The sequence below is a fragment of the Myotis daubentonii genome, chromosome 13 (assembly GCF_963259705.1).
Source record: "Myotis daubentonii chromosome 13, mMyoDau2.1, whole genome shotgun sequence".
Taxonomy (NCBI): Eukaryota; Metazoa; Chordata; class Mammalia; order Chiroptera; family Vespertilionidae; genus Myotis; species Myotis daubentonii.
Window position 1 is genome coordinate 5,509,481 of NC_081852.1, and position 17,549 is coordinate 5,527,029.

General features: G+C 49.9%; 1 protein-coding gene across 1 annotated transcript in view; it reads right to left on the reverse strand.

The window, feature by feature from the left end:
- Positions 1-17,549, reverse strand: part of LOC132214625 (anthrax toxin receptor-like) — a 68,173-nt gene that overhangs the window by 19,677 nt on the left and 30,947 nt on the right. Inside the window, exon 10 of the mRNA XM_059661962.1 lies at positions 7,196-7,294. Within this exon, the coding sequence (XP_059517945.1) occupies positions 7,196-7,294 (99 nt within the window). The remainder of the gene's footprint in view (positions 1-7,195; positions 7,295-17,549) is intronic.

Consider the following 17,549-nt stretch of genomic DNA (forward strand, 5'->3'; position numbering starts at 1 on the left):
CTGCCCACAGACGCCTCGATCGCTTGGCTTCAACAGGGCCCTTCAGAGTGCGCCAGGGTGCCACACTGGCAAGCACACCACGGGTGCCCCTGTGAGTTTCCACTGGGAGTGTGGGTATCCAACCACAGGCCCAGCAGCAAAAACTGAGTCTTCCCACCTTACAGCTACAGAACCCTGGCCACCACAGTTGTGCCTTTCAAGTATGCAGGCCTCCAGAGCCCTACCACCCTGACAGACAGCTCCTGGGTACCTCCGAGAGCCCCTGCTGGGCATGAGCGATTTTAGCCAAGGACGCAAGGCAGCAAAAATTGGAACATATCCTTCCCCAGCTGCTGACATCTGGACATTGCGGTTGCACCTTACCAGCTCACAGGCCTACATCAAGAAAACCCAAACAGCTCAAGTAGGGAGTTACGCTAGATTACCAAACTCAGGAGATCTGAGAGATTACACAAGTAGCACCCTCCTCAAAAGAACTGGGGTAGCAAAAACAGTCAGATCTAGGACACAGAAACAATTAAAATTTTAGAGAAAAACATGGGGAGACAAAAAAGCAACCCCCAAAGGAAAGAAAAAGAGGAATCACCAGAGAGGGAGTTAAATGAAACTGAGGCAAGTAACCTCTCAGAGACAGAATTCAGAGTAATGGTTATAAGAATGCTCAGATGGCTGGATGACAAATACACGCAACTCAATGACAAATACAACTCAATGAGAATTATAAGGAGCTGAATGAGAATGTCACCAATACGAAAAGGAACCAAGAGGAAATGAAGAATGACATAGCTGCAATAAAGAACACAATGGAAGGCTCGAACAGTAGACTAGAAGAGGCTGAGGACCGCATCAGCGAGCTAGAAGACAAGGCAGGAAAAAACACAGCAGCAACTGGAAAGAAAAATTAAAAAGCAAGAGGAGAGCCTAAGGGAGCTTTGGGACAACACAAAACAAAACAACATCCGCATAATAGGAGTACCAGAAGGAGAGGAAGAGAAGCAAGGAATACAAAACCTGTTCGGAGAAATAATGACAGAAAACTTCCCCGACATTGGCAAAAAAAGAATCATGCAAATCCAAGAAGCACAGAGAGTCCAAAAAAGGATGAACCCAAAAAGACCAACACCAAGACACATCATAATTAAATTGGCAAACATCGACAACAGAGTATGAATCTTAAAAGCTGCCAGAGAGAGACAGAAAGTTACACACAAGGGATCTCCCATTAGAATATCAATGGATTTCTCAACAGAAACACACCAGGCTAGAAGGGAATGAAATGAAATATACAAAGTGATGCAAACCAAGGGACTGAATCCCAGAACACTATGCCCAGTAAGGCTATCATTCAAAATTGAAGGTGGCATCAGGAGCTTCACAGGCAAAAAAGGACTAAGAGAGTTTATTACCACCAAGCCAGCAATGCAAGAAATGCTAAAGAGACTGCTGTAAAAAGAAGAAACAGAAAGGCAAGAAGAAACACAAACATTAAGAATAAAAATGACCACAAACAAGTACTTATCAATAATAACATTAAACGTAAATGGATTAAATGCCCCAATCAAAAGAAATAGGGTAACTGAATGGATAAGAAAACATTAGCCATATATCTGCTGTCTACAAGAGACCCACCTGAGAACAAAGGATTCACACAGACTGATAGTGAAGGGATGGAAATTTTTTTTTCAGGCAAATAGAAATGAGAAAAAAGCTGGGGTTGCGATACTTATATCTGACAAAACAGACCTCAAAGTAAAAGCCATAACAAGAGATAAGGAAGGCCACTACATAATACTAAAGGGAGCAATCCAACAAGAAGATATAACTCTAGTAAATATATATGCACCCAACACAGGTGCACCCAAATACATTAAACAACTTCTAGAAGTATCAAGGGAGAGAATGATAGCAATACAGTCATAGTAGAGGACTTTAATACCCCACTGACATCACTAGATAAATCCTCTAAACAAAAAATCAGTAAGGAAACAGCAATCCTAAATGACTCACTAGATAAGATGGACTTAATTGACATCTTCAGATTATTTCATCCCAAAGCAACAGAATATACATTCTTCTCCAGTGCACATGGGACATTTCCAAAGATAGACCACATATTAAGACATAGGAAAAGTCTCTTCAATTCAAGAGGATAGAAATCATAACAAGCATCTTCTCAGATCACAGTGGCATAAAACTAGACATCAACTACAATAAAAACAATGGGGAAAAATCAAACACTTGGAAGCTAAATAGCATGCTATTAAACAATGATTGGGTTACCAAAGAGATCAAAGAAGAAATAAAAATCATCCTGGAAACAAATGACAATGAAAACACAACAATCCAAAATCTATGGGATACAATGAAAGCAGTTCTGAGAGGGAAGTTCATAGCTCTACAGGCCTACCTCAAAAAACAAGAAAAAATGGTAATAAATTACCTGACCCTGCAACTTAAACAATTAGAAAGAGAGCAACAAGAAAAGCCCACAGTAGCCAGAATGAAGGAGATAATAAAGATCAGAGAAGAAATAAATGACATAGAGACCAAAAAAACAATACAAAAGATCAATGAAACCAAGAGCTGGTTCTTTGAAAGGATAAACAAGATTGATGAACCTCTATCCAGGCTCACCAAGAAACAAAGAGAGAGGACCCAAATAAACAGAATCAGAAATGAAAGAGGTGAAGTAACAATTGATCCCACTGATATACAAAGGATTGTAAAAAAAAATACTAGGAACACCTCTACTCCAACAAAATGGACAACTTTGATGAAATGGACACATTCTTAGAAAAATACAAACTTCCAAAACTCAACCAGGAAGAATAAAAAACCTGAATAGGCTGATAACTACTGATGAAATGGAAACAGTAATCAAAATGCTTCCAGCAAACAAAAGCCCTGGACCAGATGGCTTCACAGGGGAGTTTTACCAAACATTCAAAGAAGAACTAAAACCAATCCTTCTCAGACTATTCCAAAAAATTCAAGAGGAAATCACACTTCTAAGCGCTTTCTATGAAGCCAGCATTACCCGAATCCCAAAACCAGATACGAACACCACAAAGAAAGAGAATTACAGGCCAATATCCCTGATGAACATAGATGCTAAAAATCCTCAATAAAATTCTAGCAAACCAGATCCAGCATTACATTAGAAAGATCATACACCATGACCAAGTGGGTTTTATTCCAGGGTTGCAAGGCTGGTACAATATCCACAAATCAATAAACCTGATACACCATATAAACAAATTGAGAGACAAAAATCTCATAATCATATCAATTGATGCAGAAAAGGCATTTGACAAAGTCCAAAACCCTTTTCTGATAAAAACACGCAGCAAAGTGGGAATAGAAGGATCATACCTCAACATAATAAGAGCCTTATATGAAAAACCTACAGCCAACATCATACTCAATGGGCAAAAACTAAAACCATTTCTCTTAAGAATAGGAACAAGACAGGGATGTCCCCTTTCACCCCTTCTATTCAACATTGTACTGGAAGTGCTAGCCAATGCAATCAGACAAGAAGAAGAAATAAAAGGTATCCAAATTGGTAAAGAAGAAGTAAAATTGTCCCTATTCTCAGATGACATGATACTGTACATAGAAAACCCTAAAGACTCCATCAAAAAATTACTAGGATTAATAAATGAATTCAGCAATGTAGCAGGATACAAAATTAATGCCAAGAAATCAATGGCCTTTTTATACACCAGCAAAGAACTTACAGAAAGAGAGATTAAAAAAACAATCCCATTTGCCATTGCACAAAAAAATTAAGATATCTAGGAATAAACTTAACTAAAGAGGTAAAAGACCTATATGCTGAAAACTATAGGATGTTGAAAAAAGAGATAGAAGACATAAACAGATGGAAGAACATACCATGTTCTTGGATTGGTAGAATCAACATCATTAAAATGTCCATACTACCCAAAGTAATCTGTAAATTCAATGCACTACCCATGAAAATACTAATGGCATATTTCACAGACCTAGAACGAACTCTCCAAAAATTCATCTGGAATAAAAAAAGACCCCAAATAGCTGCAGTGATTTTGAGAAAGAACAACGAAGTAGGAGGGATCCCAAGACCAGATATCAAGCTGTATTACAGAGCCACTGTTCTCAAAACTGCCTGGTACTGGAACAAGAACAGACATATAGATCAATGGAATAGAATAGAGAACCCTGAAATTGACCCAAACCAATATGCTCAATTAATATTTGACAAAGGAGGCAAGAACATACAATGGAATCAAGACAGTCTCTTTAATAAATGGTGTTGGGAAAATTGGACAGATACGTGCAAAAAACTGAAACTAGACCACCAACTTACACCATACACAAAAATAAACTCAAAATGGATAAAGGACTTAAATGTAGGACAGAAAACCATAAAAATACTAGAGGAATCCAAAGGCAACAAATTCTCAGACATATGCCGAAGCAAATTCTTCACTGATAAAGCATCTAGGGCATTGGAAACTAAAGAGAAAATAAACAAATGGGACTACATCAAAATAAAAAGCTTTTGTACAGCAAAGGAAACCACCAACAAAACAACAAGGACCCCCACTGCATGGGAGAACATATTTGCCAATGCTATCTCTGATAAAGGTTTAATCTCCGACATTTATAGGGAACTTTTACAACTTAACAAAAGGAAGATAAACAATCCAATAAAAAAATGGGCAAAGGACCTAAATAGACACCTTTCAAAAGAGGACATTCAGAAAGCCAAGAGACATATGAAAACATGCTCAAAGTCATTACTCATCCGAGAGATGCAAATCAAAACAACAATGAGGTATCATCTCACATCTGTCAGAATGGCCATCATCAACAAATCAACAAACGACAAGTGCTGGAGAGGATGTGGAGAAAAAGGAACACTTGTGCACTGCTGATGGGAATGCAGACTGGTGCAGCCACTATGGAAGACAGTATGGAGTTTCCTCAAAAAGTTAAAAATGGAACTCCCATTTGACCCTGTGATCCCACTTCTAGGAATATATCCCAAGAAACCAGAAACACCAATCAGAAAGGATATATGCACCCCTATGTTCATTAGCACAATTTACCATAGCTAAGATTTGGAAACAGCCTAAGTGCCTATCAACAGATGAATGGATTAGAAAACTGTGGTACATCTACACAATGGAATACTACGCTGTGGTAAAAAAGAAGGAACTCTTACCATTTGCCACAGCATGGATGGATCTGGAGAGCATTATGCTAAGTGAAATAAGACAGTCAGAGAAGGATAAATACCACATTATCTCACTCATTTGTGGAATATAATGAACAACATAAACTGATGAACAAGGACTAATCTAGAGTCGGAGAGGCAATGATTGGACTGTTGGGCCTTGGATGGAAGGTAGGGGAGGGTGGGGGTAAGGGGGTGAGATCAACCAAAGGACTTATATGCAAGCATATAGGCCTAACCAATGGACATGGAAACCGGGGCGGCGGGGGGGGGGGGGTGAGGGTATGGGGAGGGTAGGGGGTAACATGGGGATAAGGACACATATGTAATATCTTAATCAATAAAAAATATATTAAAAAATAAAAAAAATTACATGATAAAGACACATTGCATAGAACATATAGAAGCAGTGGTGTTTGTATATTTTTTCTTTATACTTCTCTACATTCCCTAAATATTTTTCTAGATATTTTATCAGAGTACAACATAATTAAAAACAATTACAGCAGTCCTCCTCAGTGCACCAGAACTCAGACAGTAAACAGTCCCGTGGGACAGGTACAGCCTTGGACTGGGTCCAGCTTGGCCATCAGGTTGAGACCCTGGCCCTGGTCCTCCTCAGAGGGAAACACTGGTGGTCTCCAGGGTGGGAACCACTACACCACAGGCCACAGCGGCAGCACCTGAAAACATTTCCTGGGGAACAGGTCGTGTCCCATTTTCTCAAGAAACATCACCTCAGGGAGGCTTAGGCCCGGAAAAGGCCCTCAGATCCCCTGGGTCCACTTTCCAGCTTTCCCTGCACAGCTGCTGGCTATGAGCAAACTTGTTAGTGGCTTCTCCCTCTGCTTCCGGATCCATACAACGGAGCACCAATCGGTCTCCTGAAAGAAGTAATTGAGAGAGTATATAGAAGGCACTCCATGTGCTAAGTCCTCACTAACTGTGAGCTCTGCCTATAAAAAAGTTCCTCAGTCCAAGCCTCTGCTGAGAAAGTACAGACAAGGGAAACCCAACTCCCTGAGGCCACTACACCCCGTGTGGTGTGGAGTGAGGTCCATGGTGTGCACTGTGGGAGGAGGAGACAGGGCCGAGAAGTGAGCTGGGGAGAGGAGCTGTGCTGGGTATACCAGATGGCCCTGGGATAAGACACCAGGATCTAAATACAATCACATCCAACGCATGTGCAGAGGGCTCAGTGGGAGAAGTGAGGAGGATGCAGAACGTCCACCTGTCCCAGCACTCTGGGGAAGAGCATTCCCACCTCAGTGCTGCCATCATGGAAGCCGCCTGATGCCTGAGTATTTTCACTAATTTGCCCTTTTATTTTAAAATTAAGCCCTTCCTGCATTCCTGTTCTATATGTTATAAAGCTCAGTTAGACAACCCTCACATTGGCCCCGTTTTACAGAAGAGAGAAAAGAGTCTGAGAACAGAACACTCATTTCCTCAAGGTGACACGCAGGCTCCTGCTCCATGTGTGTGATGGGCACTGTGCCACACTGCAGGGCCAGGCCTAGCAGAGGGCATCTTCTGTCTATCCAGGGGGAACACGCATTCCTGGGAAAGTTACTGGTGCCCCTAGCAGAGATTCAGATCCCAGAGCTGCCTCCATCCCCACCAGCACACTCATGGGGTTTACTACTCATCTCTCAAGGGAACCGGAAGCTGAGGAGTGGGTGCAGAAATGCAGCTGTGAGGGCAGACCCAGAGTCCAAACTCGTCCTGGGCAGGGGCAAAGGCCTGCTCCAAGAAGCTGTCCTGGCCCGTGGGAGGGGGGAGGAGGGAAACCTCCCTCTGGGCAATGAAAAAAGAGGGGCCACAGTCAGGTTCCTCCTTCCACTTGCCCAAGCCGCCCCTGTCTCCCAGCGTCCCCAGCCAAAGGTCAGCAGTGCTTGGAGGGCTTGGTGGGCTGAGTCGAATGCAGTGTGCTGTGGGACACGGTCACACGGCAGGCCCAGGGGTACTTACCGAAGTATTTCTTGTCACTAAACTTGAATCTACAAATAACTTCGTTTTTGTTCCTTGCATTATTAAAGCCTCGTCCAGAAACCTTCAAGTCATAATTTTCTGCAAGGGTGACAAGGAAAGCCATCGTGTGAGGAGGGCTCAGTGCTGTCCTGCCTCTGCTCTCACGTAGAGAAAGCCACCCCCAAGCACCCTCATCCCAGGGGAGTCCTAGGAGCAATTCTGACTCTGACCACATCTGTGCGCCCCTCGGCCACATCCTCACCTGGTGACGCAGAGGGTCCAGAGTGAGGAGGCGGAGATGGGCCCCGGGCACTCAGGGGTCTGCTCAGCCCCTGAAACTGGAGCCCATGAAAGGCTCCAGCATCATCCCTCCACAGGACAGACCAGCCTTGGGTTTCTGACCGGGTTCCCTGGCCCACTGAGGGAAGCAGCACTGCTCACCCCTCCCCCTACATACATGAGAGGAGTGAAGACATTCCTGCCTCAGGTCTGAGCTGAGTACCCAGGCCTGGGCACCCTAGGGACTTCATGACACTCCGGGCCCTTTCCTCCTCCCAGTCATTCTGTGCCTGGAACATGGGACCGCCCAGGGCAGGGGGTGCAGTGGCTGCGGCAGGAAGGAGCCGAGGGCCCTGCACAAGGGACTCGTGTGGAAGGAGCCATCCTGTCTTAGTGAGCCTACAGAAGTCTGCAGAGGATGCTCTTGCTTTGCCTCCTCCTGGCCCTCCATGAGCCTATCCGCCCGCAGTCCCAGGGCCTTCCTTCTGCCTGTGTGGAGACACTGGTGTGCTGAGCTGGAGCTCTGGGCCTGGCATCCCCAGGATGTAGGCCCTGGCAGTTCTTGAGGTAAGTGCCAGGGTCACAGTGAGGACAGACTGTGGGCCGGGTCCTGGGGTGTGGGGCAGGGGAGCCAGCAGGTCTTCCTGTTGCCAGGCCAAGGTCACTGCCTCCAGCCTGCTTCCGGCTCAGGTGGCCTCACTCCACAGTCCGTCCATTGGAGGTCCTTCCTCAGAAAGGCCAGTGCGGCCCTGGGCCTGGCCTTCTGGTCCTTCCTGCCACAGGTCTCCCTGCAGCACCCCTTCCATCAAGACCATGTTGGCCTCCTCCGCCTTAAAGAAAACAGGCTCTTATGCTGTGGCCGATGCTGGCCTCTGTTTGGGCCCATGCCTCTTGATCACTGTACCTGCCTGACCCGAGGGTCCCTGAGGCAGTTCCCAGGGCCTAGGACCAGGCTGAGCCACCTTGAAGCCACGGAGAGCACCTCCGGTTTGAGAGACACCTGGCAGGCCAGCTGGTGGCCCTGTGCGGAGACATCGGGCGTGGGGCCGATCCAGGCCAGGCTTGTGTCCCTAAGCAATGTGCCTTCTTCCAGGCAAGGTGACCAGCAACACAAGCCTGCTTCTGGACCGATGTGGCCGGCTTCACACTCACAGCTCACACTTCATCAGGCCCTGCCCACCACCACGGGGACTTCGTGTTTGCCTGGTAGAAACCTGCAGGTCCTGTCTCTTACGCAGCCCCTTCCCTTGACCCAACAAGGGCCACCTGAGCAGGTCTTCCCCTCAGTATCCCAGATGATCATTTGCAATGTATGTTCCAGGTTTATTTATTGCAAAGAAGTATTTCTGGGCAACACAGGACCTACATAGAGAAGGCATTCTGTAGTTCCATACAGAGAAAGCAAGTTCTCCTGAGTGTGGAGAGTTCAGGCTCTAAATGTGGCAGAAAGAGCCAGTGTCGTCACCGTGCCACACACAAAGCCAGAAGGAACCAGAAAGGTGCCATCTGTGGGCAAGCAAGGCAAGGAGCTCCTATGTCTGTGCAAAGTGACAGTCCCCACTAACTGAGCATGGACTATGCACCATTCTTCAACTTTCTCCTAAAGCTCTCAAGAACCCCTAAGCTCAGTGTTACTACCCAGGCTTACAGAGAGAGAAGCGGTGCCTGGAGAAGGCAGGTATCTGCCCTGACCCCTGGATGGTACAGGGCCCGGATCGGTCCTCCAGTGCCAGCTCCAGGGCCAGGCAACACCATTTCTGCTGGGGACAGGCCCTCCCTCATACCCGGAGATGTGCTCTGTGGCCTTCAGCTTCCCAGGATTGTGAGTGCAAGCCGGCCGCCCTGGTGGTCACAGCCTCAGTGAAGGAAGGGACCCGCGTCCTGCTCCATGTGTGGGACAGGAGGGAGGGTGGCCACTGAGCAGGGCCATGGGACAGCCAGGAGCACAGCCGGGCTGCACGGCTCAGGAGCCATGCCCGCTGCCCGCTGCCCATGGCTCAGATGCCCTCCCTCCCTCCCTTGAGCTTCCTGCTTCCCTCCTGTGCTGCTCAGTTGCCACTGGGCCCTGGAGGAGAGCCCCTGTGTCTCAGGCACTGCACTGCCCAGAGGGTCCCCTTACCTCTGCACGTCTCCCAAAGTGGGTGCCAGGGGGAGGTGCTCAGAGTTTTGAAGTTAAAGAAATGTTGCTTTCCCCCATAGCTGCTCCTGTTCTCAGCACGCAGAACCCCAATTCCTCCAACAGTAACAACCACAGGAAGAAAAGCCGCATGCAGGACAACGGGGAGACTAATGAGATATTTGGTGCATCCCTGTAATGGAAGACTGTGTAGAAGGTTGGGAAATATCGTGGAGGGCATGAGCACATACATGTAACAGTGACCTTGCCAAGGACACTGAGGTGGCTCTGCAGGGCACATGGTCAAGGATTTATGCTGCTTTTCTCTGAAGGGAGCAGGGAGGGCGTCAGGGGACCTTGACCATTGTGGCCCGACAGTGGCTCCCAGGCTGGCTGCAGGAGTGTCCCTGTGCTGCCCCGCGGCTCCTTCCCTGCCCTTCAGGTCTCTCCTACCCCAGCCCTGCTGGCCGCCGCCTCCACGCAGAGCATCCAGCCTCCAGGGCCAGTCACACATGGAAAAGGAATGACCAGGAGCCACCTGCAGCCTGCCTCCCAGGGTGACGAGCCCTGGGCACCCCCAGCAAACCCACAGGAAGGACCAAACTCCAAACACTGTGCCAAGTGCACCAGGCAGACACAGGCTCACCCATGAGTCAGGGGAGGAGGAGTATTAAAGCAGCAAATCCGTCAGGGGAGGAAAAGGCCACAAGAGTCTCTGTGCCCCATTCCTGGCAAGGGGCCTGAGGGGACTGGGGCCATTGGCCATGTTGTTTCTTCATGGGTTCGGGTTACACTAGTGCTTTTGTATCTGTCATGGCATTCAACCATACACTGAGGTCGCTGCATTTCAGAAATGGAACTGTCCCCAAACAGTCGTAATTCAAGTTACGCAGAAGGAAGGCAGGCAGTGGGAGAGGTTAGCCTGATGACTAAATGCACCTGGAAATGCATCAGAAAAGGAGAGGAACTGATGAGGAGAAACAGAATTATGCATAGATGAGCGACAAGGAAGTGTGGTTAGATATTAATTTGCAATTTGGGATGAGAGAGGGCCCTTCATTGTAAGATTGTTTCCGCTTGTTCTAGGTTTGATAATTTTCATGAAAAAGTTTGGAGGATAAAGAAAAAGTGAACGACACAAACAAAGCCATGGACACAGCCACGCAGAAGCCATGGTACATACTGGGTGACAAGTGACTCATGAGAGGGACAGACCCAGGGCTGCTGGGAGCCAGCGGTGCCTTCTTGTCAGAAGAGATATCAGGGGGCCGGCCTGTGTGTCAGGCCTCCATGGGTGGGGGGACTGGACCCAGGAAGCTGAGGCTGGGCTAGCAGGACGCCCGGCCCCATCCCCACCTCCAGCCTTGGCAGCAGGAGGGCCCAGGAGCCCAGGGAGGGCCTCAAGGGCCCAATGGTCCCGCTAAGAGGTGTCTGAGTCCAGAGCCAGGCTCGTGTAGGAACGTGGCCTCCAGTGCCCAGGCCGTGAGTGGCGGGTGTGCTGGAGAACAGACCTGGCGGCAGGGAGGCCCGCAGAAGCCTCTGCTTGCCCCAGAGCAGCTGCGAGCCGAAGAGGCCTTGCTCTCCCTGCTCCAGGACCCCTCACTGACTTATTTGGAGTGAAGTCCTGATGAAAGCGTCTTCCAATTCATTTGTGTTCAGAGTCCTGCCCTGAGTTTTCCCATTAAGTGCTTGTCAGGCTGATGAGGCTCCCTCAGGGGCGGTGCAGAGGGAGGGCTCCTTATCAAGTTCCAGATCCATGTCAGGGGGAGCCTTGCCTTTTCCTCCTGGGGGTGATTGGGCCCGAGTGCTAGTGTGAATGGAGCCAGCCGCCTGCCTGGTCCTGGGGTGACAGTGGAGGGGAACGCTGTCCTACAGGCTTCCTTCCCTCTGAGATAACCATGCTTCTCCTCAGTCTCGCTGATGCGCCAAATCACATTGATTTTAAATCTGGTATCCGAGTTGCATTTCTTGGGGGTCCCCCAGTTAGTCTTGATGCACTTTCCTTGATATGTGCAGTTGGATTCCATTTGCTGACTTTTTTGTTGAGGTTTCTAAAATATTTTTCTCAGTTCTTCATTGGACTTTTGGTTTTGAGATTTAAAGGATAACTACACTGGATTTATATGTCAATCACTCCACAATATACTTAAAACTCCCAGTGCGGAGCTGAATGACTCACACTGATGACCTTTACTTCCACTAAGCTCTAAGTCCATTATATCTGAGAACAGCTGGCAAAAATGTAATTACATACCTGTACCTATGCCATAACTCTGCCCCCCTCACACATACACCACAGGGGCAGAAATATGTGTACAGCACACAATACCACACACCAGGCCATGCACACAGTCCAAGTACCCACAGATCTCACGTCATCCCGACCACACACACCACACAGTCAGACCACTCCATTCAGACACACCACACACCCAGAGACACTACAGTCACCTCCACCACACACACCGTACTCACTGAGAATACTTCCCCCACTCCCCAAACACCAACGAGACGCCACATTCAGTGCTACCACCCCCCCCCCACACACACACTCACCACACCATGCTCACATAACCACATACCAACAAGGAAATGACATTCACCTCCATCACATATACCATACACACTCAAAGCACTCCATGCAGACATAGCCACATACCAACAAAGACCCTCATTCATCTATGCCACACATACCACAAACACTCAGGTACACCAACACACCCACAGACACCAAAGTCACCTCCACTACACTGTTAGGTCGGAGAGAGCCCAGGATCATATACATGTGATGAGATAATGGACTTCCCCTGGAATTTCTCACAGATCAGTGTGCCAGACACAGATACAAGCTTCTCCCTGAATCCACAACGACCCCCACACAGATACTGACTCATTCCTGAATACCTGGCTGACCCCTGCAGCTGAAACTTCCTCAACTGAATACCTCAGCTCATGTCCCTGCCGCAGTATAAAAAAAGCGCCCCCCTCCCTGTTGGTGTGAATCCACGTGCCCTGTCCTTGGGGTACGTGGGTCTCCCGGGGACGCAGAAATAAACCTTTTCCTTTCCTTTCTTTTCTGATTCACTGGACTCTCTATTTCTTGCGCCGCCTCTTGAGCCACCTAATCTAACATTTGGTGCCTTGAAACCCAGGTGGCGCGAGCACTCCATTTGGCCGTCCCTCCACGGCTCTGGGTGCCCGCCTCTCCCTCCTCGTGGCTCTGGACCCATCAGGACCTCATCTCTTCAGCTCAGCAACTTTTCCCAGTTTGGCAGCATCAGCAGTGAGTCCCGCCCTGCCCCATGCTGGTCCCAGGTGGCCACCCGCCTGCTGGCATCTCTGGCCACGTCAGAGATTGCCTCTCCGGACCCTTCCAGGAAGGTTCCTCCGGAGCTGGGGGGGGTGGGGAGGGGGGGCGGATAGCAGGGATGCCTCTACCCCGCCCATGGTCCCTCCATCCGTCGGTAGCGTGGGTTAAACTGCTGGGACGCCAGCCTTTAGCCCCGCTACAGGCCACGGGTATCAAGCACGGGGAATCCAAATTCCAAACCTGACCTGAGCACACCTCTAGGGTGCCAGCTCACCGATCTGGCTAAACACTGGGCCTGTCCCAGACCTGTGTCTTTTTTCTGTAACGTAGCATGGCCTCAGTATGAAAACGGGACCCTGACTTTACCGTCACACCGATCTCAGTAATTTCTGCCAGCGAACTGGGAAATTTGCCCAAGTCTCTCTCTCTCTCTCAGCCTCTCTCTCCACCAGTTCTGCATCCTTGTCCCTCCCCCCACAGTTCCCTCTGCCTTCTCTCCTCCTCCTGTCCTTCCTCCTTCCTCCGGGCTGTCCCTGCGCCGTGCCGCTCCCTGCACTGCCGAGCCCGTGGTGTGTGTGGTGCGTGAGGGGGTGGGTTCATGTGCTGTGTGTGGGTGGTGGAGCGCCGTAATCATCATCATTGTCTCCGCTTCTCCCACCCCCCTTCACCAGAGGCCACCACAAATTCCCCCGGCGAAAGCTGCCCGCTCTCCCCTCCTCCAGCCATGCCTTCTTCCACCTCCCACTGACCCCGCCTCCCCTCTTCCGCCAGCCCCATGGCAGCCGAAAACTCAAACTGCCTTTTACAATCCCATGCCCCTGCACGCGTCTGCCGCCACTGTGCCCCATTACACCCCCACGCAGTTGGTCCGCGCACCGCTGCAGTCGCTAACGCCGTAGCCGCTGCAGGAGCCGGAAACTCAAGTCCCCTGCCGCCCCTGCCCCGGCCTGCTTTCCCAGTCGGTATGCAAATGCATCCGTAGGCTCTACTTTCCTTCTGTCCTTCCTCCTCTGTTCTGTCCCTGGGAGGTTGCGGCTTTTAAACTCAACTGCCTATACCTCTCCCAAGCCCACCCAGACCACCTCTCCTGCTCTCTCCCCTTCCCTTACAGGCCTGCCTTAGTAACCTGTACCCCACGCAGTGCCCTCTATAAGGTCTAACCGCCCGCCTTCCTCTGTGCGCTCCACCGAGACTCCGCCCCCATGACTGCCAGCACTTTAGTTCACAGGTGGCCGGCCAGTTCCCTTTGCGAGAGGTTGCAGCTGTGCTCTCTTCAGACCTTCTTAACAAGAAGCTTCCTTCTTCCCCGGAGCCCAAATCCTAAGAACTCAGCTCCAAAACAGCCTCTTCCATTTCTGCGCCCATTCTACCCCTGCCATAGTCCCGTCCGGGAACTGAGGGCATAGTCTGAATCTGTGCCCCCCACTCTCTAACTCGACCTTTAAGGTCTTTATTAGTCCTCAAACCCAGGTCCGAGATCAAGTGAAAAATGGCCTTGAAGATTCTTAATGCCCTGGAGGAGCAGGCACAGTCAGAATGGGAGGCCTGCCTTCCACAGGAGGTAGACCTGCAGACACGCCTTAGTTGTGGCCCTGTGGTTGACGGCAGCCACCATGGCCTTAAGGGGGCTGCGAGCGGTGGGGGTGCAATGAAAGGAATGCCACCAGAGAATGCTTCAAATGTGGAAATGAAGGTCACTGGGCAATGCAGTGCTCCTGGCCCCGAGCTCCGACCAAGCCCTGCCCGGCGTGCTGTCAAAATGGTCACTGGAGCCGAAACCGGTTTGGCTCAGTGGATAGAGCGTCGGCCTGCGGACTGAAAGGTCCCAGGTTTGATTCCGGTCAAGGGCATGTACCTGGGTTGCGGGCAAATCCCCAGTAGGAGATGTGCAGGAGGCAGCTGATCGATGTTTCTCTCCCATCGATGTTTCTGACTCTCTATCTCTCTCTCCCTTCCTCTCTGTAAAAAATCAATAAAATATATTTTTTAAAAAAATGGTCACTGGAAGAGTGACTGCCCTGGAAAAGTGGCGGACCTTCTGCGCCTCAGCGTAGGGGGGAAGCCCTTCCAGGCCATGACCCGCCCACTGGCCATGTTTGAACTGGCTGAAGACTGAAGACGCCCAGCCTTGATGACCCCATCATCCTCACCGAGCTCAGGGCTGCACTGAAGGCCACAGGTCACCTTCCTGGTTGACACGGGGGCTGCCTTCTCTGTCCTGCCCTCCTTTTTAGGGCCCCTTTATCCTTCCAAGATCTCGGACATGGGCATTGACGGCAAATCCACCTGCTCTCTGGCCACTGGACCCCTTCCCTGCCTCCTTGATGATAGCATGCCCCATGCCCCTGTTAGGACGAGACATCCTCACCATCCTAGTGGCCACTCTGCAGCTCACTCTGAGCCCTTCAGCTTCCCTGCTCCTCCCACTCCTGGCCCCCTCCCTTTACAGGGACACCAATTCCCCACTGCCACGCATCCCGTCATGGGGCCCTGTTGTTCCAGATCACAGTAGCCTAGCTCAGTCTTTGCTGTGAACGCCTCATCTCCTTATCTCCTCCGCCTTATCTCTTCCACGACTGTCCCTTCCTCCGAACTGAAAACTGCTCTGACCTCGCTCCATCCCCCTCCACCCTTCCCAAAGGAAAAATGCAGCAGTTTTAAAATCCAAGCGGCTAAAGGCCTGGGAACAGGCTGCGTGACCTGCTCCCTCCCTCTCCGCCTTTTCTCCAGACTCCAGGTCCCTGGCTTCCACTGCTCCGTCGAATCCCTTTTCCCTTGGATAACAGCACATTCTAACATTTTCTCCTGCTTTCGCTGCAATTCCTACCTCTCTCAGGCTCACCGAGTGCCTCCCACCATCCCCGAAGAAGATTCGGCGACCCCATCCAGGACCGGATGACCCAGCATTCCTCACAGGCTCTTACCTGGCAAGGGACCCCTCCAATTCTGCTCAGGTTTTTCATATTTTCAGGTGAAACGGACATGGAATGATGAGGGAGTCATCAATTCTACTGTCTGGGATGGGAAATCCTCTAGTGTCGCTCTCTATTTACAAACCCTGGACCTACTCCTATGCCCACCCTCATTAACACAACTTTCCATCTACTCTCAAACATCAATCCCTCGTCCTCTACATCCTGCTGGATTTCTGTCACTGGCTCGAACCCTCATCATAGCCACTCAATTCCAACCTATTGGACCATCTAACTAAACTCTCTCTAGAAATTCGCAGCTCCTGGCTGGACCTCCTGCCCATGGCCCCAACCAAACTCCGGCTACACCAAGGAGCCCCATTTTCTTGAGCCCTTTTGACTCTTCTTGCTCAACCACCATCTCCTTACTGATCCCCCTCCCCTGGGTACATATCTCCCATATCTGTTTTTAACCAGGCAATTGCTCCGAGAACATGAGAACAGGCTTCTGCCCAAGCCAGAGCCGACCGACCAGGACTCCCAAGACCAACCCTTCACCCTGGTGACTCGGTCCTCCTTAAGAACCTACAACCACAAGCCTTGGAGCCTAGGTGGATGGGACTTCACACTGTAATCCTCACAGTCCCCACCGTGGCCAAGCTGCTTGGCGACTCCAGCTTGACGACCTGTCCTGGCACCACCTCTCCAGACTCAAGAGGACCCCGGAGCAGCATGACTTCTATAAATGCGAGGTGTTGGGTCCCACTAAGGTCTGCCTTAACTGCCCTCCCCTCCTCCTTCTCCTCCTGGCCCTGAGAAACCTACACCCACCCCTACCCGCTTATGTGTGGAGGTTCAAGTTCCATGAAACCTACTACCAGACGGAAAACAAGTCACCCGGCAGGTAGGATCTCAGGACTGTCCTCTGTTCAGATGTCAGATAAAGATCCAGATGGCTGTCAACATCCAGTCAGTGTCCAATACTGGCTGACCCTATGTCTGTTTTGCTTACAACCAGCGGAACCCAGACAGATGTAATCAAGATGTCAACACCTATGGGGTTGCCACGGGAGAGACTGTCATACCACACTGCAGCCAGTCTCATCAAGGCCAGCCCAGGTACCTTCTTTTGGTGCAACGGCACTTTAAGCAACTGCATGAACTCCTCTGACCCTGGGCCTTGCTTCGTGGTCACAGTAGTTCCCCAACTAACCTTGTATGGAGAATCGGAGATTGCCTGGCTGCTCCCTCCATCCCACCCCTGGACATGCCGGGCTGCCTTCCTCCCTGTCAGGTTAGGGGTGAGTATCACTGCCTTGGTAGGCCTCACTAGGGGGCCATCAGGAACAGTCTGGTCACTGCTCAGGACTTTAATGACAAGCTCCAGTTAGCCCTGGAGTCCACTACTGCCTCTTTAGCTTCCCTAAAGCAACAGATAACATCAATAGCCCAGGTAGCCCTGCAGAACCGGTGCGCCTTAGACCTTCTGACTGCAGAAAGAGGAGGAACCTGCATATTCCTTCAGGAAGAATGCTGTTACTACATCAACAAGTCCAGAGTAGTGGAGCAAAACATACAGACCCTGACTAAGCTGAGTGAAGAACTACATGCAGGACACTTCCACGACAACTCTCCTTCTGGCTGGTTCCAAAGCCCCTTAGCTACCTGTGTCCTACCCATGATAGGGCCCCTGATTCTCATCTGTGTCTTTTTTCTCCTAGCCCCCTGCCTCCTCAA